Source organism: Felis catus, chromosome E3 (genome assembly GCF_018350175.1).
Source record: "Felis catus isolate Fca126 chromosome E3, F.catus_Fca126_mat1.0, whole genome shotgun sequence".
Taxonomy (NCBI): domain Eukaryota; kingdom Metazoa; phylum Chordata; class Mammalia; order Carnivora; family Felidae; genus Felis; species Felis catus.
In genome coordinates, this window is record NC_058383.1 from 17,843,215 (window position 1) to 17,866,894 (window position 23,680).

The 23,680-nt window shown below is 52.6% G+C and overlaps 1 protein-coding gene across 6 annotated transcripts in view; it reads right to left on the reverse strand.

The window, feature by feature from the left end:
* Positions 1–379: 379 nt before the first annotated feature.
* Positions 380–23,680, reverse strand: part of ITGAL (integrin subunit alpha L) — a 42,730-nt gene continuing 19,429 nt past the window's right edge. For 5 of the 6 annotated variants that reach the window (XM_006942148.5, XM_019820691.3, XM_045047617.1 and 2 more), the window contains 20 exons: positions 23,206–23,360; positions 22,746–22,883; positions 22,090–22,287; positions 21,813–21,943; positions 20,132–20,292; positions 19,875–20,026; positions 18,448–18,537; positions 15,139–15,195; positions 14,972–15,045; positions 14,491–14,632; positions 12,052–12,162; positions 11,650–11,729; positions 11,446–11,532; positions 9,841–9,916; positions 5,266–5,406; positions 4,963–5,019; positions 4,768–4,866; positions 4,258–4,353; positions 3,422–3,532; positions 380–1,771 (listed from right to left, as the gene is read on the reverse strand). In XM_006942148.5, the coding sequence (XP_006942210.5) occupies positions 1,598–1,771; positions 3,422–3,532; positions 4,258–4,353; positions 4,768–4,866; positions 4,963–5,019; positions 5,266–5,406; positions 9,841–9,916; positions 11,446–11,532; positions 11,650–11,729; positions 12,052–12,162; positions 14,491–14,632; positions 14,972–15,045; positions 15,139–15,195; positions 18,448–18,537; positions 19,875–20,026; positions 20,132–20,292; positions 21,813–21,943; positions 22,090–22,287; positions 22,746–22,883; positions 23,206–23,360 (2,330 nt within the window). In that variant the 3' untranslated portion in view covers positions 380–1,597. The remainder of the gene's footprint in view (positions 1,772–3,421; positions 3,533–4,257; positions 4,354–4,767; positions 4,867–4,962; positions 5,020–5,265; positions 5,407–9,840; positions 9,917–11,445; positions 11,533–11,649; positions 11,730–12,051; positions 12,163–14,490; positions 14,633–14,971; positions 15,046–15,138; positions 15,196–18,447; positions 18,538–19,874; positions 20,027–20,131; positions 20,293–21,812; positions 21,944–22,089; positions 22,288–22,745; positions 22,884–23,205; positions 23,361–23,680) is intronic. The other variant, XM_011290524.4, reaches the window with a different exon arrangement.

The window sequence follows — 23,680 nt, forward strand, 5'->3', positions numbered from 1 at the left end:
GAGGCAGGCAGGCTTTGAAAGACTGCTCTGGGCCTTGTGGGCTCAAGAATGTTCGCTTACTCTCCCGCAGGCAGAAGGGAGCCATCAAAGGTCACTGCTTGGAAGGCCAAATGTTGCTTCTCAGCTCCCATTGCTGGACCCAGAGCTGGCTTCAGAATTACTCCGTATTCCGCCTCGCCCCACCCCCGCGCCCCCATCCTACTGACCACAAGAGGGCAGCAGTGATGAGCCCCCATCCCTCCAAATGCTGCGGGCCTCGGGGTCAGGCTCTACCAATTGTTGCTTAAAACAAAACAAAACAAAACCAGGGAGGGCCTATTCTCACACCTAAATGAATTGTCAGGGCCAGAATGTGCACCGGCATGAAAACATCGCACAATTGGACAGATTTTCACATTTATTGGGTACACATATGCAGGCACCGTGAGCCAGGTGGACAGCCGTGGCCTGCTCCCTTGAGCTCACAGCCTCCCAGTGGGGGCCGCAGCGGGGTGGGATGGAGTCCTGGTGGGGGCTGGGAGCAAGGAGGCAGGAGCCTGGGGAAGACCTTGAAGGGTGGAGACGCCAGGGGCCCATCCGAAACGCTTTCTCGATCTTTTCACAGGCGCTAGGTTCAGTGAAATTGTGCAAGCGCCTACTGGGTCTGGCTCTGTGATGTCACCAGGGGATCCCAAGGTGAACATGACAGGTATGGTCCCTACCCTCTCGGAGTTCGATGTTTAATTTGAGAGACAAATATTAAGTGACAGTGTGATCTGTACTGTGAGGGGCAAATGTAACACGGGAACCCACCTGGGTAGGGGTTGGGGGCGGCCCTGAGGCAGTTGTACGCGAGCTGAGATCTGAAGGCTGAGAGAGTCAGCCAGGAAAAGGGCTGCGGAGGAATGTTCCAGGCAGAGGGAGCAGTCTGGGTGAAGGCGGTGAGACAGGAAGGAGCCTGGCTAGCGAGAAAGGCTGGTGTAATCGGAGCTTAGAAAGGGAGGCGGAGAGTCTCTGGAGGAGGCCAGGAAGGCAACAGGGGCCCAATTCTGCACGGGCATGTTAAGGCTATTTCGCAGATCGTGGAAGGCGTATTAAGGAACTTGGTCTGTAGCCAAAGAGCAGGGGGTTTGCAGCGGCCATGTAGTGACACAGATCGGATTTGCTCTCTGGCTTTGCTCTCTGGCGGCAGACTGGAAAGCTGACCGGACTCCAGGCAGGGGAGAGTGAAGGACGAGGTTCTGGGAGTCTGAGGCCTCTGGGGACGTCCAAGGGCAGGTGGGTGTGAGGGCCGGGAGGGTCACTAGGTCCTGAGATGACAGTTTTTCCAAATTTAGATCAGACAGTCTCTTCCAGGGGAGGATACTAAGAAGGGCTGGGGGAAGCCAGGACCAGCTGAGAATTACAAGGCCTCGCCTCCGCAGCCTTCCTGGCCCATCCTTCACCATGAACCTGCAAAGCAGGCCGGCAGGAGTGAGCTCCACGTGCAAGACAGCGAAACTGGGGCCTAGGTGGGGGCAGTGGCTTGCCCGAAGACACGCAGTGAAACACAGGTAGAGGCAGAGTGGTACCAGGCCTCCCGAGTCCAGTCCTGGGCCCTCTGCATCGGGCCTGGGCCTCAGTCTTTGTCATTTCCATCCTGGGTCTCCTCCTCCTGGAGGGGCTCCAGGCAGCCCGGATCCCCACCCTCTTCCTTGGGCTCTGGTTGTCCAGAGTCTTCTCTAGGGATTCCATTGGAAGCTTCTACGGTAGCCTCCATCTTCTCCTTCAGATTCCGTTTGAAGAAGCCGAGCTGTAGGAAGACAAAAATGGAGTGAGCCACGGTCCATGGAACACTCTGGACGAGTCAGCCTCGGCAAAACATGAAAGCACCCTTAATGTTAATGAGTCACACATGCCACGGACATGTGGTATCTGCCCCAGAGACAGGACGAGGGTCTCTGCCACACCCAGCTCCTGGCAATATGTTAAAAAGCTGTATGTTTAATAGTGCATTCTTTAGGCTCATCAAAATGTCATGGAGCAATATTTTAGGTGGCCGATTTGACCATATCCAGTGATACTATTAGCGAGAGCCTGCTCTCTGTTGAAAGGTCAAAACATATATGTTCTTTGGCTCAGCCATTCCAGCTCCAGGAATTAATTTTTTTTTTTAATGTTTGTTTATTTTGAGACAGAGAGAGAGAGAGAGAAAGCATGAGTGGGGTGGGGGAGGAGCAGAGAGAGGGGAGAGAGAGAGAGAATCCCAAGCAGGCTCTGTGCCATCAGTGCAAAGCCCGACGAGGGGCTCCATCATATGAACCATGAGATCGTGACCTGAGCCGAAATCAAGAGTCAGACATTTGGGGCACCCGGGTGGTTCAGTCGGTTAAGCGGCTGAGTTCGGCTCAGGTCATGATCTCATGGCTTGTGAGTTCGAGCCCCGCGTCGGGCTCCGTGCTGACAGCTCGGAGTCTGCAGCCTGCTTCGGATTCTGTGTGTGTGTGTGTGTGTGTGTGTGTGTGTGTGTGTGTCTCTCTCTCTCTGCCACTCCCCCGCTCATGCTCTGTCTCTCTCACTCTCAAAAATAAATAAACGTTTAAAAAAATTAAAAAAATAATAATAATAAACATTAAAAAATTAAAAAAAAAAAGGTGGGGCATCCAGACAGCAGCAAACCAGCCAAGTGAAAAAGCAAGAGGCAGATCTGATTGTGCAACACACACAGAGACATCAGGATATAATATCCAGTGGGAAATATAAGCTCCCAAGCAGTATAGATGGTATTATTCCATTTGTGTTTTCTACACATATACATAGACACTGACTTCTCTCTTTTTCTCTTTCATGCTCATACATATACGTATGTTTAAACAACAAAATTAGACCCTGGAAGAATAGAAACAAAATGGTTGCTAATGACACCCCTCTGCGGGGTGCAACAGGGAGAAATTGATTTTCTGTGTTGTCTTCTGGAGTATTTGAGGTTTTCATGTGGAACAGCTGCCCTCCGGCACTATTCACCTGCCTGCTCCTTCTTCAAATCCCAGCTCAAATGCCTCCTCTCCTGGGAGGGCTTCCCGGACTCCCCCAGCCTAAGTGAGGCTCCAGCACCCAGGTCCCTGAGTGGGGCCCTTAGCAGGTGTGTTCCTGTCTGCCTCCCCCGTTAGACTGTGAGCTCCCCGAAGGCAATGTCTGTGGTACGTGCCCCTGTGTCCCACTGCCTGGCCCATGATACGTGGGAAAACCCTCCTTCCCTAGGTACCCAGTCCTGGCTCTGCCAGTGCCTAGTGGAGGCTGGGGGAAAGTCTCACTTGCTCTTTGGGCTTCAGGAGTCCTAACTACAGAAGGAGGGAGTAGGCTGAGGACGCTTTTAGCTTTAACGCTCCCTGATCTTGGTATTTTCTGCCCTTTCCCTAGCCTGGCTGTCTCAGTCATGCCCATTACTCCCAGAAGCTCCCACCTTGTAGAGTACCCCGAGAATCACCAGGAACAACAATAGTCCCCCAGTGCTGCTCAGCACGTAGACGTAGAGCATGTCCTTCTCATATACGATGTCCACCTTCATGATGACCTGGAGGAGGGGGGAAAGGGGACCGTAGGAAGAAGGCTTTTCCACCTTTAATATTCTTGTGAAGGGCTAGGCCTTAGCAACTTCTGGTCAGGGTTGCTTCCTGACACTACCAGGCTCTGGCCCAGACACTTCCCTCCAGCGTGCACCCCTGTGCGGCCACCGGAGTGAACTGGCGAACTTGCACATGACCCACCTTCAGTGCTTAAATGGCTTCCCTTCGTCCCAGGATAAAATGCCAGAATCTCAGCTCAGCGTGCAAAGCCTCCAGAATCCGGCTTACGCTCACCTTGTTAGGCGCAGTGTCCCTTCTGCTGCTCTGAGCTTCCTGCTCTTCAACCTGCCTCGCCCACCCGCTCAACTGGGTGGCCTGGGCCCCGCGCTCTCGACCCACGCTGCTCAGAGCGCTTTCCCATCATGCGCAGAGTGGGTATGGGGTGGGTACCCTGGCTGAGCTGCCCGCAAGTTGACCTCCGCCCGACACATCTCAGACAGGTGACCTCGGGGGCTGCTTGGCCACCAGTGGTGGTGGGGAGCCCCGGGCATCCACCAAGGCCCTCGCCAAGGCTGACGGCTCTGATGGCCGGGAAGCTCTTCCCTGTGCCGAGCCCGGACCTCCCATGTGGCTGTCCCCCTTCTGGCTCTAGCTCTTCTAGCTCGACCCTGGGGCTCCTCAGATGCCCCTGCTGACCTCTGCTGCCGGGGCTTCTGAGGAGGCAGAGACATACCTGGGCCAGGGAGGCACTGTCGTCATACAGGTGGAAGTGCTTGCTGCTGTTGAAGGAGATGGAGAGAGAGCTACAGAGGCTGAGCATGGAGGAGGCCTGTGGGAGGGTGGGGGAGGGGTCAGGCCAGGGAGAACAAGGGCCGGGACGCACCGACGTCCGCACCCCACCTCGACTCAGCGTGGAGAAGCTGAGGAGCACGGGACCCAGTGGGGTGCGCCACGGCCACCGTGCTCTCTACCGTAGCGTCCTCACGGACCGCTCCCCGCGGCTGGAAGGAAAGTTTTCCTACGGAGAACCCAGAAGAACCATCCGCAGGCCCGTGAACACAGCCCGGCGAGTTTCAAACAAATCATGGTTCTCTTTCATCCGCCACTATGTAAATATCAGGGCTTTTCATCAAGGTAGTAAAGAAAAAGGCAGGAAGACCAGGTGGTGAGGAAGCCCCCCCTCGAGCCGTCGAGGTCCCCCCACACCCCCTGGACCATGGCGTCTGCGGCCAGCGGGTGCTACCTTGATCTCCTCCACCAGCTCCATTGTCCCGATCACTTGGACGAGGATCTCCTGCTTGAACGTAAGTGGGCAGCGGAACTTGGCTTCGGGCAAACAAGGCTGCCAGGAATAGAGACAGGAGCGGTCAGAGAGGCCCGTCTTCCCACCTAGACTCTGCCGGCCCCGGCCCCAACCTCTGAGCCCGTGCCCCTGTACCTCAGCCACAGTGGGCAGCGTCTCCGGATCCTCACGGTGGCAGGTCACAGAAGGATCCTAGGAATGGTCTTCAGTTAGTCCAGAGCAGAGAGAGGACGCCGGCCCCTTAAGAACCTGGCTTCCTCTCCCCCCCCTCCCCCCCCCCCCCCGCCCCCGCCCTCCCCCAGCCTCCTGGGGTGTGGCATCTCCCACAGTTCAGTCCCACTGGCTCTTGGCGGATTCAGAACTCACTGAGCCCAATGGGATTCGTCCACCCTCACACCCTACACATCCGTCCCCCTTTAGGAGCTCCCCGCCACAGACCTGGGTGTGTTGCCCTCCTCTGGGCAGGATCTGCACAGTCCACTCGTGTTTGATGGGCCCCTTGCTGCGTGACTCTGGTACCCCGACCAAGGCCTCCAGGGGGGGCACGTTGTGGTCATAGGCAGAAGGCTGAATCCTCACCTAGGACAGAGGATGAGGGGCTGCAGAGCCCTAAATGCCAGCCACCCCCCAACTGCCACTCCAGATGCCATTCTCACGGGCTGAGCCCTGAGAAGCCATGCTCTGTCAGGCTTCACCCAGCCCCTGTCCTCAAAGCCTTACAGCGTGGGCTACGGGTGCCTCCATGCTTTCTCCCGCGGGGTAGACCCTTGCACATCCAGCAACGTACTGCTCCAATATCATTTTTGAAGGTCTGGCTGATCCCCTCAGTGGCAGGGCAGCTCCCCCCTGTGTGTATCTCTACTAGACTGCGTGCTTCCTGAGGGCAGCAGCTGTGGCTTATTTCGCTTGCAATTCCCTGCTGCTTGACACCCTACCTAGCATAGCAGGCCTCCAAAAAAGTCATTTTTTGAATGAATGACATTTAACAAGGATAGATGCAAAAATTATTCGCACGATGCAGGTTGGAAAGCCTCCTTTTGCCAAGGGCCTTGGTTTAAGAAATATTTCCTGAGTACCTTTTATATGAAAGAGCCGGGGTGCCTGGGTGGCTCAGGCGGTTAAGCATCTGACTCTTGGTTTTGGCTCAGGTCATGATTCTGTGGCTCATGGGATCGAGCCCCACGTCAGGCTCCACTGCACAGTACAGAGTCTGCTTGGGATTCTCTCCCCTCTCTCTCTGCCCCTCCCCAACTCGTGCTCTCTCTCAAAATCAATAGACAAACTTAAAAAAAAAAAAGAAAGAGCTATCTGTGCTAAGGCTGGAAGACCCAGATATGGACAAGAAAGTGACACAGAAATAGCACCAGTGAACGTCCCAGGGAGGTCAAGCAGGGAATCAGATGTCCAGTTTGAGAGGTTCTATCATTTATTCACTCAACAAACATTTGTAGACACTTGAAAAATATCAGTCAAATTAAATTGAAAAGGCCTAATGTCAGAGGCAGCGTTTGAATTTAACTGTGAAAGGTAGAGAGGAGTCAAACGGATAAAGACAGAGAAGGGCATCCAAAGAGAGAAAATGTAGCAGTTAGGGCAGCACCAGGGGAGTATGATGCGGCTGGAGGTGCGCTGCCTGGGGACAGAGATAGGAGGTACGTCTGGAAAGGAGACTCGGGATGAGACAGTGTGCCCGGAAAGCCTAAGGGCGAGAGATCAGGGGACCCTCGGCTAGGCAATGGGGAGTCATGGCAGGCAGCTGAGGGGGGGCGGGTGGCTCCAGGGAGACTCACTCACTGCAGGCCCAGAATGGAAAGGAGTGGGAAAGGCAGGCTGAGGTCCACGCTGGGAGCCTGTGCCAACAGTCCAGTTGCAAGAAGACGAGGATCTGAGTCCGAGCAGTAGCGGGGGCAAAAGAGAGAAGAGAATACAGAACGGAAGCTGAAGAGGCAGGGGCCCCAGGCACAGAGGAGGGAGAAATTCCCCCAGGCTTGGAAGTTTTGCTTGAGGGAAAGGGTGCCTTGGAGGGATTCTCAGCAAACCGGAGGTGACGCTGGCTTAGGAGAAAATGATACATTTGGTTTAGAACATGTTAAGACAAAGCATCAAGAGGAACCACTGCTCTCCTAGGTGTATATCCAAGAGTTTATGAAACACGTCTGCATCAAAACTTGTACAGGAACGTTCAAGCAGCATTGTCTGTAATAGCCAAAAAGTGGAAGCCACCCAGATATCCACCGGTTGATGCGTGGATAAATCAAACGCGGCCTACCTTGCCATGGAATATTATCTGGCAATAAAAATGAATGAAATACTGACACACGCTCCAATGTGGATGAACCTCGAAAACACTCTGCTAACTGAAAGAAGCCAGTCACCAAAGACCACATAATGGGGGCGCCTGGGTGGCTCAGTCGGTTAAGCAACTGACTTCAGCTCAGGTCATGATCTCATGGTTCGTGGGTTCGAGCCCCGCGTCGGGCTCTGTGCTGACAGCTCAGAGCCTGGAGTGGGCTTCAGATTCTGTGTCTCCCTCTCTCTTGTCCCTCCCCTGCTCGTGTTCTGTCTCTCAAAAATAAACAAACGTTAAGAAAAATTAAAAAAAAAAAAAAAGACCACATACTGTATGATTCCTCCTCCACATAATACCCAGAACAGGCCAATCTATGGACAGAGACTAAAGTTGTGGTTGCCGGGAGCTGGGGGAGCGTGGGGGGGAAGAGTGACTGCAAAAGGGGACAGGGCATCTTTCTGGAAAAAGGAAAATCTTCTAAAATTATACAGTGGTGTTAATAGTAGAGCTGGCATTTTAGCCTAGGCTGGGACTCCAGAGGCTGGAACTGGCGCCTTCCTTGGATGACGGTGATGATGACAATGCCGACAGCAACCACAGTTGACTGGTCCCTCGTGGGTCAAGGGCTACGCAGGACACTTAACAAGCCTTTTCTTATTTGCTCCTTATAACGACCCCATACAGTAGATGCTATTAGTGTCCCCATTTTACAGATTGAAAACCTGACACTCAGAGAGGTTAAGTAAACTGCCCAAGGCCACACAGCTTTACATGGCAGAGCTTCAGAAAGACTTCAGGTCTGGCTGAGGCCTATGCTCCTAACCAGCCAGGGGAGAGGGAGACCATGAGGAAGAAGACCCCGTGGCCCAGCTGTCAAGCTCTCACTGGATTGCCATGCCTGTCCAGTTTACTATAAACCTGAGCTGACCTCCTGGTGGCAAAAAGGGCCTAATGGGACAGCTTCAGGCAAGAGAGAATGATCCCCGGGGTGCCTGGGTGGTTCAGACGATTAAGCCTCTGACTTTGGCTCAGGTCACGATCTCATAGTTTGTGAGTTTGAGCCCACATCGGGCTCTCTGCTGTCAGTGCAGTCTGCCTGGGATTCTCTCTCTCTCCGCCCCTCTCCCACACTCTCTCCTTCTCTCTCAAAAATAAACAAACAGTAAGAAAAAAAGAGGGAGTGATCACCAACGTCCCATGTCATGTTGGGTTGTAGTTAAAACAGAGACCGTTAGGGGCTTTGGCAAGAGTGCCAAGAGGGGCTGCGTGGTGGGTCAGGCGTCAGGGAGCCAAATGCAGAGTTTACGATGCTGAGGGTGGTGAGGTGGACAGAGGCATCTAGCCCCGACAGAGAGATAAATGGGGTGTGTGTATGTGTGAGGGGAGCTCAAAGAGCTTGAGATGGCTCCCTGTGGAATGGCACAAGAATGGAAGCAGGCTTCCACAGTAGCTTGGGAATGTCAAGGCCACAGCCCAACACCTGCCTCAGCTATTAACAACCTCCACTTCCTGGGCATCACGCCAAGCACTCCGTGAGGAGTAAGCAACCCACTTAAACCTCACGACACCTGGAAGTTCTCGTTCCAAACGCCATTTGTCACAGCGGGGAACAGAGGCATGGATAGTCAAGCCCTTGGCCCAAGGTCACACAGAGCTCGAGTGGTAGAGTTGGGGTTTGGATCCAAGCCTGTCCAAGTCTTTCCCACTATTCTGGTGGTAAAAGGACTGGTCTGCCCACCTCCGTAGGGAACCCAGAGCCATCCCGCTGAGCAGCACTAGAAACCAACTCAACTGGCCATTCTCAATGCAAACGGGCATCTGACCTCCCTGAGGGCCACTCTCCTCCGTTGTCATATCCAGGTGACATGACTGCAGCCTCTGTTCTAAGGGGGCTACCTGCCTGGGGTCCCTTTCCTGCTGGGTTCCTGCTCCAGCCTGCCCTGATACCAGTGCGGCCTTGGGTGAGACAGTTTCTCTTTGGGGCCTCAGTTTCCTCCCCAGAAAAACAAGAATGCTCTTGGCTTGGTCAACGCCTACTCCTCCTTAGAGTCCTTGAGCTTCAGACTCAGCGGCTGGCCTCCCTCTTCTTTGTTACCACAACAAAGATGTTAGCACGGCACCAAGCATATGGCGTGAGAAGCGACACATCGTTAACTTAGAGGTTAAACACATGGATTTGGGCATTCAAACAGGTGCTCGAATCTGACCTTTCCTCCTTATGAGCTGTGTAACCTGGCAAGTTACTTGACCTCTCTGTGCTGTGGATTTCTCATCCGTAAAATGCGAGTGGCAACGCCTCTACCTCACGGGTTGGTGGAAGATCACAGGGGGGTCGCACATATAAAGCACCAGGCCCAGAACTTGGGTTGGGTGAGCGGTCAGGGGCTCCGATTTACTTATGGCTGCCCCAGCACCTAGCAAAGGATCTAAACTAGAACAGTGGCTCATTAAACGGGGGAATGAAAAACTAGGTTCTCTCTCAGAGCGCTTCTCCCAAGCGCTGCGATCCCACAGACCATCCGTCCGGGTGGCGGCGGAAAGGAGCTGCTGAGTGTGTCGCTACCGGAAGCGTGTGAGGCCCTACCGGAAGGATCACGGGAGGTGGAGGGCGCTGGGTTTGCTGAGGATGGGGCCGTGTCCCGCTGGTCTCTGCAGCCTCGGTCCCCAGGACGGGGCTGACAAATGTGTGGCCCAGAAGGGCCTTTTCACACGGGGGCTCCTACCTCGTAGATGTGTTTGGCATGGCGGATCTTGGGACCCTTGGGGGTGAAGTTGACATACAGTGTGGAGTTTTCCTGGCTGTGGAGAGAGAAGAGCAGAAGTAGAAAGTGGAGATGTCGACAGCCCGGTTTCCAGAAGAGCAGGGGCCCCGGGCCAGGGGAAGCCTCTGCGCTGCCAGGCCCTGGGCTAGCGCTCTCATAGGCATGACCCCCCGTGACCCTTCCAGCATTCTGCTGTTTCCCTTGGGAAGGTAAGGCTGGTGGGAAGGGTCAGTCTGTTGCCCCGCGTCCTGAGGCAGCGGGACGGGGCCGAAACCCAGGTGGATGTGCCTTTGGAGCTGCATTCTCCCTGCTCCATGGGGTTCCCCGCCCCCCTTGAGGGTCTCCACTGTCCTCTGGGTTCTTCATCTCCTGCATAACAGCACAGCCTCTGGCTTCCTCTCCACCCCATCCTTCCGGGGACCTTCTTACGTCACTGTCTGATCCTGCCACCCACCTACTCAGAATCTGTCACTGGCTCCCTGCTGCCCACGAGGGTCGGGTCCAAAGCCTCCCATGTCCAGGCCTGCCCACTTCCCAGCCTGCCTGCTCACCAGGCCCCACGCATACCTGCCGTCCCCTGAGCCTGCACACTCCCTACTCCTCAAATCCACCCCACTGCTTGCTGCTTCCTCTGCCTGGGCTCTTCTTCCTGCTGGACCATCCTTTCTCCTCCTTGGCCCTTATCTGATCCCCTCATTCTCCAGACTCCAGTTCAAGCCCCTACCTCCTCCACGAGCCCTTCCATCTCTCCTCAACCCACATCATCTTTCCTGGCTCTAATTTCACACGACACTTCAGACAGTATCATTGTGTTTGGCATTTATGTTCAAAGCACCAGAGACGTTGGCTCGGTCACTGTCCCTGTCCTTCTCACTGAGCCAACCTGAGAAAGTTCCTCTGCTTTTCTGGCTTCGTCCTCTTTTCTGTAAATGAGAAAATCCAACTAGTGATCCCCATGGGTCACTCCTGTTATAGATAACCTCCTGAGACTCACTGACTCTGTGTGCATACGAGCTGAGCCTCTCCTACCGGACTAGGAGTTCTCTGTGGGTAAGAGCCACGGTGAACACCTTGTCCTAATCTCTTCCAGCATGTCTGATCCCCCAGGATGGGAGGGCATGCAGCACAGGGTTTTGGAGTTGGACAGGCCCAAGTTCAGAGGGTTCATCAGTGCTTCCTAGCTGTACACCTCTGGATGAGCTCCTCCCTTCTCTGATGATCCTGTTTGTTCATCAGTAAAGTGGAGAGAGGCATGGCTGCCTCATGACACGTTGAAAGCTTGGGGGGGGGGGTGGAGGGAGCCCCAGCTGCACAGTGCAGCTGGCACAGCATCTGACATAAGGTCAGCACTCGCTGTGCCTTTTCTCCCATCAGTAAACCGCTGATCTGACTCAGAACTCTTAAAGGGCCTCCACTCTTGTGGGTGTTGAAAACCGTCAGGGTTGTGGCTGGAATCAGTTCTAATTACTCCTGGCAGGGGGGCCCTAGAGAAGGAGGGGGCTTTGAGGGAGGGCCCTGGGAAGCTGAGGGGGGGAAGACAGCGCTGGCCGGCTGCTCAGGACTTACTCCTTGGTGAGGATGTTGATGGGGTACAGGACTGGGATGCTGGTGGTGGCAGAGTTGTCCTCCAAGAGGTCTGAGTCCTCATTGTCACTGTGTTGGGGCGAGGCAGAGGGCAGTGTTAGGAAAAGGGCTTGGCCAGGGCCAGGCGGCAGTCTGAGAGCGAGCGGGGCAGGTACGCTGGCGGGGGTCCGGCGGGGGCCTGCTCACCAGTTCACACTGGCGTGCAGCTCGACAAAGTCCCCCCAGGAGCTGTTCAGCAGCTTGTGGAACATCACCTGGATGGCAACCTGGCAGGGGAGGAGAGGGGAATGAAGCACCTCACGGCCCCCACGCCCAACTGCTGTAATAATAGAGACCACTGTTACCCCTGAAAATGGTGCTTTATCCCCATTGCACAGATGAGGATACAAAGTTCCAAACGGTTAAGTCACGTGTGTAAGGTCATTCGTAACCCAACCCCAGGTTTGTCTGATTCCAAAGTCCAGGCTGTTATTCCCGTTGGGGTCGGACCTGGGGCGAGTCCGTCTTTACCATCACCTGCACCCTTCCCTCCCCACATGAGCTCACAGCCCCTTGGTGGCTTGGTTCCTGGGGGCCTGAAGCACTCACCAAGGTGCCCGCTTTAAAGATCGGAGAGCTCACGTTGCAAGAGAGGGTCCTGGTCAGAAGCTTGGATTCCTGAGGAAGCTCCTCGCAGCTCACAGGTATCTGGCTGTGGGGCTGCATGTGAGAAAAGAAAGAACAAACTGAGTGGGCCAGGCCACCAACCCTTAGTGGGCCACCAACACTCTGGGGCCACGGTCCCCAGCAGTGTCCCTACCAGGGCACATTCTCAGAGAGGTGGGGCCAAAGTTTAGTTCAAAGATGTTCACTGCACCAGTATTTATAATCATGAAAAACGAGAAGTGATCAAATAGTTCAAAGAGATAGGAATGGTTCCGTGTGTTGCACAATCACAGGAGAGGATACAGTGAGATTGTTAAAACGCTACTACATCCACACAGTCAGCAGCCATTTTTATTTATTTATTTTTTAAATGTTTATTTATTTTGAGAGAGAGAGAGAGAGAGAGAGAGAGAGGAAGGGGCAGAGAGAGAGGCAGAGAGAATCTCCACACTGGTGGCACAGAGTCCGACACGGGGCTCCAACTCACGAACTGTGGGATCACGACCCGAGCGGAAATCGAGAGTCAGACACTTAACCAACCGAGCCCCCAGGTGCCCTGTTGGCAACCTTTTTAAAAATGAGCTTGCCCCTGGGCTAAGCAGCGTAAAAGCAGTCATCTTCATCATCTGTGAGGACAGATTTCAGCCTCAGATTGGGAATGGAATTAGACAGGGAAATAGAGACTTGGGGAAGTTCAGTGACTTCCCCAAGTCCCACCACAGGGCAGAGATCTAGAAGAAATCTGAACACAGGTCTGTCTGACTCCAGATCTCAAGTTCTTAATCACTCTACTAGATGACCCTTCCGGAAGCATTTAATGTGTCTGTATAAAGAATAATTCAAATTTCCAACAGATGACCGGATAAACAAAATATGGTCTATCCATACAATGGAATATTGTTCAGTCTTAAAAAGAAAGGAAATTCACCCATGTTTTCACATGGATGAAACTCACAAGCACTATGCTAAGCGAAGAAGACAGACACAAAAGGACAACACCATATGATTCCACTTCCGTGAAAAATGAGAACAGGCAAATTCATAGAAACGGAAAGTAGATTAAAGGTTACCAGGGACAGGGAGTGGGAAGGGGGAATTATTGCTTAACAGGTCCACAGCTTCTGTTTGAGATGATAGAAAAGTTCTGCAAACAGATGATGGTTGCACAACATTGTGAATGTACCTAATGCCACTGACTCGTATGCTTAAAAAGGCTTAAGATGGTACATTTTCTATTACATATATTTTACCACAGTAATTTTTTTTAAACATGGAGGAAAAATAACCATATGGAAAACAAAATGCCAATTAGTTAAAACAAATATAGAGTGAATAAATATACAATGTAATTTGTACGTACGTGTATAGATACATAGAAGAATAAGCATCGAAATATTAAAAGTAGTAAGTGCTGAGTTATAGGAGAATAGGTGATTGTTTTCTCTAAACTGCTGTGTGGTTTCCAACCTTCTGTGGTGATCATGTATTATTTCTATGATAATAATTAAAAAAATAAAATTGTGCTTAAAACAAGTTAAAAAAATGTTTAAGTTTATTTATTTATTTTGAGAGAAGCAGAGACAGTGCGAGTGGGGGAGGGGCAGAGAAAAGGGAGAGAGAGAATCCCAAGCAGGCTCCAAGCTGCCAGCACAGAGTGCGTCACGGGGTTTGAACTCACGAACCTGTGAGGTCATGCCCTGAGCCAAAACCAAGAGTCAGGTGCTTAACCACTGAGCCACCCAGATGCCCCTGAAACAACTTTTAAATACAGGCCAAGAGGTGCCTGGGTGGCTCAGTCGGTTAAGTTCCTGACTCTTGGTTTCAGCTGAGGTCATGACATCATGGTTCATAAGATCGAGCCCCGCATCAGGCTCTGTGCTGACAATGTGGAACCTGCTTGGGATTCCCTCTCTCCTTCTCTCTGCCGCTCCCCCGCTGTGTTCTCTCTCTTAAAATAAATAAATAAACATTAAAATAAAATAAAATAAAATAAAATAAAATAAAATAAAAATAAAACGATCCAGGCCATCCTGCAAAAACACTTTGGTCACCTTTAGGAGGGAAGGACTTTGAGTTTACTGTATCTATGCACACCTTCTTGGTCACCAGATCCATGAGCCTGTGTCACACTCTCCATTCCATGTGACCCCCTCACTAACCCTGCGGGTGTCCCCAGCCTCACTGATGGTGGAATCTGAGGCACACAGAGGGTGAACCTTGTGTCACAGGCACACAGCTGGAGGGTGGTCATCAGGCTGAAAAGTTGGATGTGTCCCTAAACATTCTGCAGGCCAGCTTTGGCCTCTCTTTAGGCTGTCTTGTCTGCCCGCCCGAGGCTCCTTGAGGGGAGCAGAAGCTGCAGGGACCAGTGTGGGTGCTCACCTCGAGTATCTCTACTTTGCGGAAGGAGAGTCCCTGGGGGAAGCTCAGGTTGAGTTGGACCCAGTAGGCATCTTCTCTCAAGTTACTCAGCATCAGCTCTACGGAGAGGCTGGCAGAGGGCGTCAGACGTAGGACTCTGGATCTGGGGGCAAGACCAGAGAAAAGTTACAGGGGCCAAGGTGAAGGAAGCAGGGTCACAGGCAGGGGCTTTCAGAACGCAGGGATCTGCTAGGCTAGAAAAAACAAATACACAAAAACCAGCTCTTGTGCACAGGCTTTAAGTGGTGTGACCTTGTCTAATCCTGCCAGGAGTGCACAAGGCACGTGAATTTCTCAGAGAGGGGGCTAAGCCCCAGAGGACAGATCTAGTGAGTACAGATGGGGGTCTTCTGACTCGGAGCCCCCTATCCTTTCTGGCACATGAGCTGCCTCAGGAAAACACCAGGTGGAACAGGAGGGTCCAGGGGGTTGGAAGCCTCACCTTGCAGGGGAGAAGGACAGCTTCAGGTTCGCCTCACACTTCTTGTCCTCCCCGCAGTTCTTCTCAAAAGGGATCTGAAAGGCCAAGAAGAAAGACTAGGAGGCTCAGGCCCCAGACCCATTGGGGAGGGACCCTGGCCTCTCCGGCTGCCCCTTGTCCCTGCTTACCTCCTTGGTCTCTGCATGCGGTAAGGGTCTCAGGATGGGCTGAATGTCCTGGCCCTGCTGAGCATGGAGTGGTGGGAGGGCCGGGAGATAAGACAGGTTAGTTGAGGCAGCAGAACTCTTGGAGGAGGTCTGGAAGGAGGGCTCAGGGCTTGGGGCTCAGCTGGGTTGGCTTGGCTGGCCCCTCCTAGGAGCCAACGCCTGCCCAGGGGGACCTCACCATTCTGACTCGGCCCAAGGCCACCCTGTGCAGCCCTCGGGCAGCAGCTCCTCGAGGAAAGCCGAGGCTCAGGGTGTCCGTTCTCCTGAACAGGAGATCTTGGCCTTGACACAGCAGCTCCAAAGCTCCTCCCAGCCCATCTCCTTCCCTGGGCTCGCCTGCCTATGACTAGCTCTTACTGTGCTTCTCCTCTGCGAACCCCATCTCCCTGCTGAAAAGTTCCATCTCTTCTCAGATCAAGGCCAGTTTCCCCCAACATTTCCAGGGCTTCTGCTCTGGGCCAGGCCCTGTTATAGGCACCAGGTATACACCAGAGGACAAAACAGACACACTGCACTGCTGTGCCCCCAGTCTGGTGGGAGAAATGACGTGGTATCTTCAAGTGTTTGATGGGACAGATACAGGTATATTCAGAGCATGTAGAAGCGAATCCTACCCCCGACATGGGGATCGGGGAAGCTTCCTGAAGAAACAGATCTCAACTGAAATCTAAAGGATGGGCAGGAGAGAGCCAGATGAAGAGAATGGAGAGGGGCAAGAATGGACGGCCCCACACAAAGGCACAAGGCAGGAGGTTGAGCCTGCGCACGTGACAAGAAGATGCTCAGACGAGCCGCTGTGCTGTGTGTCGGGGGCAGGAGATGGAAGCAGGGTCTAGGTTCCCCTGGGCCTTGCAAGCCACGATCGAAAGTTGGGACTTTATCCTGAGGGTAATGGGGTCATAGAAGTGTTTATGAGTTATAAGCTGAATGCTCTAGAAAGACTCCAGCCTCCACTTGCAGGCCACCCGCCAAATAACCACCAGACTCCTGAGTCCCGGCAGCCTCTGCTGACTGCTCCCACCCACGCTCAACACAGATTCCTGCTACCCACTAGACTGCAGCCAGTCCCCAAATGGGCATTCTGGGTCTCTGTCTTGCTCAGTTGTCCTTCTACCAGAAGCTAAGCCCACCTCCGCATTTCCCTTGTACGTACCACTGTACCTTTCCTTATGCTGTTCCCTTTGCCTCTCCTCAATCCACCTACCCAAAAGGCTACTCATTCTGAAAGACCCAGAAACAATGACGCTCCCCCCAGGAAGCCTTTCTTGTCAACTCTGGGCTCAGGTCTCTTTTTTACCCTGAGCTCCTACTCCACACAGCTTGGCTTAAAAAAAAAAAATTGGGGCGTCTGGGTGGTGCAGTTGGTTAAGCGTCAGGCTCTTGATCTCGGCTCAGGTCATGATCTCATAGTTCATGAGTTCAAGCCCCGCATCAACTCTGGGCTGATGGTGTGAAATCTGCTTGGCATTCTGTCTCTCCTTCTCTCTGCTTGTGCTCGAGTTCTCTCGCTTGCTCTCTCAAAATATGTAACTTAAAAAAAATTAGTGTCAACGGCAGAGACTGCTGGCTGTCTCCATACATCCTTCCTCACTATCTGCCCTTAAAATAGAGCCTCCACTTTTTATCTGGTCATATGGCCACCCGGACAGGAGACTCTGTTTCTCCGTCTCCCTTGCAGTTAGGTGTGGCCATATGACCAATTTCTGACCAATGAGATGTAAATGAAAGCATCATGTGGATTTCCAGGAACTAGTCTTTTTTTGTTTATTTATTTTTGAGAGAGAGAGAGAGAGAGAGAGAGCGAGCATGAGTGGGGGAGGAACAGAGAGAGAGAGGGAGACAAAGAATCGAAATAGGCTCCAGGCTCCGAGCTGTCAGCACAGAGCCTGATGTGGGGCTCGAACCCACGAATCACGAGGTTATGACCTGAGTTGAAGTCAGACACTTAACCGACTGAGACACCCAGGCGCCCCTCAGGAACTAGACTTAAAGGGAAGGGGTGTGCTCTTCTACCCTTTCTAGTGAGCCGTGCTCCCAACACCCACAAGCTCAGGCATCTTTACTGCCTGTGCTCACACTACGCCATCTTGCTGAATGCCCACCCCCCTTCTCTAGCTGGGGACGTTAAGGATCCCGTCTTGTGGGAAGACTTTCCTTATCCCCCAAACATGTGGCATGAGATTGTACCGCCACCCTGTATCTAACTTTACCACAGCCTTATCACAGCATGTTGTAACTGTCTGTTGACTCGTCTGGCCTCCAGAGCAGACTGCGAACCCCTTCCGGGGAGGGACCATGTTTTGTCTACTCCGGTGGAGCTAGTGCCCCGAATAGCGCTTAGCACAGGCAGGTGCTCAAGCAACTTCCCTTAAGTGCATGATGAGCGTCTGGTGGGCGGGGGCTTTAATTTTGGTGAGCACGTCACCGTCCTCATCAGATCTCAGGAGAGTGAGCGCACGTGGGGGAGTGCTCGGTGCATGCTGCCAAAAGCCACGAGAAAGAGTGCACTTAGCAGCCACCGCGCTCCAGCTCTGAAGAGGCCTCATAAGGTCGGGACTTCTTTTACAGATGGGGACACAGTCCCAGAGAGGGATGGAACCTGCTCATATGTGCTCATGCCAGGAAAAACCAATCCACATCCTCAGGCTGGGGGGCCCAGGCTCTTTCCACCAGACCTTGCTGCCTTCAGACAGAAGCTAAACCACTGAGGGTCAAGGATTTGAGGACATGAGATCTGGCTTTGGCCCCGGGTAGGGAGTACGCGGTCCGGCAGATGAGGGTAGATACTGTGTTCCTCTTCTTTGACACCGTGACGACACCCCAATTTGGCTTTGAGGGAACTACCTGCTCTCAACTGGATATGCTCGGGTGGGAAGGCAGATCAGGGCGCCCTGTCTTCCCACGAGTAAGGCTAGGCAGGGTGCCGTGTCCCCCCTCGAGTGTACACTTTGAGCAGCACTAGGGGCCTGGTGAGGTGTAAAGCTGACGCTTGGCAGGGACCTGGAGCAGATTCACCGAAGGGGCCGTGCCCTGAAGAGTCCATCCATTATCCCTTCCCCTCAAGAGCCCCTGGCGCCTCCACCCTGGCTCCCTTTCTTCCCAGTCTTGAATGGCCAAATACAAGCTCCCATACGTTCCCTTCCTGCTGAAGTGAGCTGTATTTGGTTTCTATTACTCAAAACCAAAGACTCCTCTATGATACAGTCTTGCTAAACTGAAATTCTCCTCTCCCCAGTTTCCTATCAATTCCCCTAGGTGATCTCTTCTTACCAGCCATTGATCCCTTGGTGTCCCTTCTTCTTCCCGGAGAGAGAAATTTAGGGAGACGTTGATGGGAGAGATGAGGTCTTGAATGCACACCTGAGGGTGATGAGAATACCACCTGTGTTGTGAGTTTAACCTTCCAGTTAAATGCTCACCTTGCCCATTCTTTACAAATGATGGGATTCCAGTATCTGGTGTTTATAAAGTCCGGGGTCACTTCTCAGCACGAGTGTCACCCTCAGCCCCAGTTCCCATGGCAGACATCACTAATCAACCACCCCACTTTTCCCACTGAGTCCTGACCAAAGCCCCTGAATCTCTGCCAGGCCACTCTAGGCAGTCATTATCGAAGTTTGCACAAGAAAAGAATATTCTAGAATAACTAGAATATAGAATATAACTAGAATAACTGTTCCTCAAGAACAGAGCTGGGGCTCGGCCTTTTATGTTATTACTGGTCCCTCACAGTGGCACTTTGTAAGCACTCAAATCATCTTCACCTGAATTCCTACCAACCCGAAGATGTAGGCATTATTATTCCCACATTAAAGATGAGGAGAATGAGGTCAAAAGAGATGACCCAAGTTTCCTAAGGACTAGCACTAGGAAGTGAGCCCAAGTCCGTCCAATTCCCAAGCCTAAGGTCTTCCCATCATAACATACCGCTTCTTCTCTGGAAGATTTATGTTGAAAATTTCCAAATCTTTGGGTGGGTGGGGGGGTGCAAGGAAGCAGAAGAGAACTGAGTGGAGCTATGAACGAGCTGAGAAAGTGAGCTCAGAATTGTTGACACTGGGCGATGGGTATTTGGGGGTTCATTAAGCTATTTTTTTCCTGCTTTTATAGATTTGAAACTTCCCACAACAAAAAATTGAAAACAAATTTCAAAATCTTATACACCAATCCCACACTCAGTCTCTTATGAAATATTTAAAAGACTGGAAGAATTTACCACCATCCCTACTTCACACAGGACTGTTAGAAGCAAACAGAATTTGGGTATTATGGCAGTTGTTCAAATGATATTAAAAAAAAAAACCTTTTTCTGTGATGGATGTTAGCAATAAATGACCATGTACCTGGGAAATAAGGATGCACACGTGACTGAATATTCTGCAGCTATTAAAATAATTATGAAAAGCCGGGTAGCAGCATTGATATATGATGGGTGGAAAAAGGGGAAAAAATGGGAAGTATTTTACAATGGTAATTATGTTGAAAACACCGATGTACATAGATTAAGGACCAGAGAAAATATGCAACGGTATTATTACCACTATTACACAGTAGAGGAAATGATAGTATAGAGAGATCCAAGAGACCTGTGACCCCATGGGACGTGACCGAGCTGTGCCTTGCACCCAGTGTCTCCTGTCACTGCAGTCAGTTCTGCCGCCCCCTCACTTCGCACAGCAGCTCTATGGCTCCCTTACCGGGAAGTGGAACCAGAACTTGGTGCAGGACTCGTCTTGGGTGACCTCTGTGTTCCTGCTGAGTTCACGTCTACCTCCTGGGAACAGCCCCCGGCTTCTGGTCCGATGGCCATCCAGCTGCAGAGTGTAAGTGAGGGTGGCAACCAGGTGCCCTGGGCAGGATGAAAAGGCAGGAGTTGGATGGTGGCAGATCCTGGGGCCATAAGCCTGCATCTGGGGTGGGCAGCTGCTCTGGGGAGCAGGAGAATGGCACTGACCTTGAAATTGGGGGGTAATAGGCTTAACCTGGAAACAGACTGTGATGTTAACTCCTTCTTTCTTCTTGTTACTGGCTGAATAGGAGCATTCCACTTCATGCACTGGGATCTCAGCCGGGGAGAAGGACATCAGAGTGAGGACATCTACTACAGGCCGGGAGCTGCAGGGCAGAAAACCACCAGCTCTCTCACTCTCGGCCTCAACTGCAGTCCCCAGTCAGACCTGGGACTCCAACCACCAGAGTCCAGAGGACTCTCCTTCCTGAAAGCAGACCTCAACGTCCCTGTCTCCTTGAAATGGTAATAATAATTATAATTCACTAGGGCTTCCCGGTTTCTTCTAGCAACCTTCTGATCCGCTTTCCATACGGAAGGACGAGCTTTCAGAAAGAGAAAACATAGGCAGCTACTTCCACGCTTATAACCCTTCACTGATGCTACATGATATTCAGAATAAAATCCAAACTTGTTACTATCCATGCCACACTGGCTGCCTCTCCACTCTTATTTCCTCCCACCCTCTCCCTTGGTTGACGTTCCCGCCAAGTCAAACGTTTGCCTGCCTTATGGCCTCAGCACATCCTGAGCTTTCTACCTAGAAAGCTCTCATCCCAGATTTCTGCAAGCCTGGCTCCTTCTCATCTTTCAAGTTCCAGCTCAAATATCACCTCCTCAGACAAGCCTTTCTTGGCCACCCGATCTAGAATAAGTCTCCCCTAGTCTTCTGTCTCACAGAACGCTGTTCACTTCCCCCATGGCACTTACCACAATTTGCAATCACCTACTTGTGTGTTTAATCTTGTATTATATATTTCCCCACCTACACAGTCTGTACCCAATGGCTGGTTCAGTATTAAGACACAGCAGGTGCTAGGGTGCCTAGGCGGCTCAGTCGGTTGAGTGTCCGACCTCAGCTCAGCTCATGATCTAGTGGCTAGTGGGTTAGAGCCCCACATCGGGCTCGTTGCTGTCAGCCTGTCAGCACAGAGCTCACTTTGGATCTCTGTCCCCCTCTCTCTGCCCCTCTCCCGCTTGCGCTCTCCCGGCCCTCCACAGCAGGTGCTCAGTAAATGTCTATTCACTATATGATGTTACATGATGCCTCCAGTAACTCTAAGATATGGTCAAGACAGGAAATGTCTTCACCAGTTCAAAGATGAGGAAACTGAGGTCCTGAGAAGCTAAGTGACTGGGGTGCGATCATCCAAGAAGTAAATGGCAGAGCTTCAGCCTGAATCCAGGTGACCAGGTTCTAAAGCCATCACAGGATCTTTAATGTCAGACAGGCCTGGGTTCAAATCCCAGTCTGTCACTGAATTGTAGCTGTTTAAACTGGAGTAAGACAGGGGCGCCTGGGTGGCTCGGTGGGCTAAGCGTCTTGACTTCGGCTCAGGTCGTGATCTCACGGTTTGTGAGTTTGAGCCCCACGTCGGGCTCTGTGCCGACAGCTCGGAGCTTGGGTGCTGCTTCAGATTCTGTGTCTCCCTCTCTCTCTGCCCCTCCTAGCTTGTGCTCTGTCTCTCTCTCTCTCAAAAATAAACATTAAAAAAATAAATAAATAAACTGGAGTAAGACATGAAGCCTGTATAGGAAGGGTACCTATGTGACAGGGTTGGGGGAAGACCAAAAGAGTCCTGCTACATAGTAACTGCTCCAAGGATGATTAGCAGTCCCGTCTTACCTGAGTATGATCACCTGCCCTTCCGCTCCCACAGCCACATCTGTCAGGCCATCTCCTCCAAGGTCTTTTACCCCATGAATGGAGCGTCCAAACCACTGAATTCCTGAGAACAGCTGGGCCCCTTCTATCCGCTGAGACCAAGAGAAAAATTCATGCTAAGCTAGGGAGAGGACAGGCCGGAGTGGGAGGAAGAGTCGGGCTGGGGAGTGGGGTCTGGGCTTGGAGGCTTCTGGGTGCCTGGGAAGAGGTTTTGGTTGGCGGGCAGGGCGCCTCTCACCTGGCTTGGCTGGGGGCTCAGCCCACCATGCTGCCCATTGAAGATGTACACAGCCCCCTGCCCCTCCAGAGGGGCCCCCACAGCCACGTCCGCCAGCTCGTCCCCATTGATGTCGGTCAGGGCCGTGATCGCTGCTCCAAATCGCCCGAGAGGGTAGCCAGGATCCCCCTGCAGTTCTGAGACCACTTCGAACTCCAGCTGGGAAGGAGCAAAGTGACAGGTCACTCAGTCACTCTGCAAGCATTCGCAGGGTGGGGCACCGCGAACAGGAAGAACGCTGAAGAAAGGTCAGATGTGGTCCTCAAAGAATCGGTATGGTGCTGGCAGACTCACCAGGGCTCAGGGCCCAGCTCCACCCCTTGCTGTCTGTGTGACCTTGGGGCTTTGGAAAGTGACCCAGCAGGGCTCCCGTTTATGAAAGAAAGCTCAGAGCTACTCAAAAGGTGACTTGGAGGACCAAATGAGGTCTCGTATAAATAGAAGGTTTGACACTTGCACACAGCCCACCCACCCAAGGATCAGCGATGATCTGTCGGTTGTTCTAAAGATCTGATTCACCAGGATCAGACAGAGAAAGCCTTTCAGAATAGCTGGAACCTGGATCGGCCGGGGGATCTGTTTCTCCCACCCCTTCAGGTCAGGGTCCTGGTCCCCACCTGTTTTCTCTGGTAGACAAACACCCTGCCTCCCCTCTGCTCCCCATAGAACAGGGGGGCTCCAATCAGCAGCAACTCTGTCTCCCCGTCTTGGTCCATGTCAACGCCACACAGCTCGCCACCGAAATAAGAGCCAATCTGCAGGGAGAGGAAGACGTTTGAGGAAGCACCTGCGAGCTGGACACCTGCCTCCCCTCAGCTGGACCATGTCCGTCTTACTCCAACCCCTCAAATGAAGGTTGAGGTCTTGGACTCCCCCCACCTAGCACCTGTATGAATTAGGACAAGGTGGGTTCTCTGAGGTTCAGTTTCTTCAACTGGGAAGTAGAGGTGACAAAGCTTACCTCAGAGGGCTTTGTGAGGACCGAACCTAACAGTGCTTGGCACAGGGCCTGCTAGCAGACGGCAGGGAGCATGACCAGTGCCCCATGTGTCCCTGATCCCCTAGGGCCACGCTCACCTGGATCCCGTCTATTTTCTGGACCTGGCTCCAGTGTCCTCTGCCCTTCAGCTCCTGGAACAGCAGCACCCGCCCCACATGCTGGTATCGGGGGGCTCCAACCGCCAGCAGCGATGTGAACGTTTTGTCGGAGGGCAGCCAGGTCACAGTGTAACCTGTGGGGTGGGGGGAGAGAATGAGGAATGGGAGGGGGCTGGTGCTTGGAATTAGGAACACAATGGCTGCTGCAAAAAGGTAAAACCCAGGGGCAAATAGGGCAGAGACTGGAAAACTGGGTTAGTAGCAAAGCTACATTGAAACAGCCAGAGAACCTTCTCCTGAGAAGAGCAGCCACATGCTTCTCGTGGCACAAATCCCGCCATCCTGGTTGAAGGTTGCATTTGTCAAACTGTGGACAACATGCAAGGAAAGAGCAGCCATGCAGAACAGGGTAACCATGGCGCATCTTCCCGAGGCTCAGCTGACCTGAAGGTTG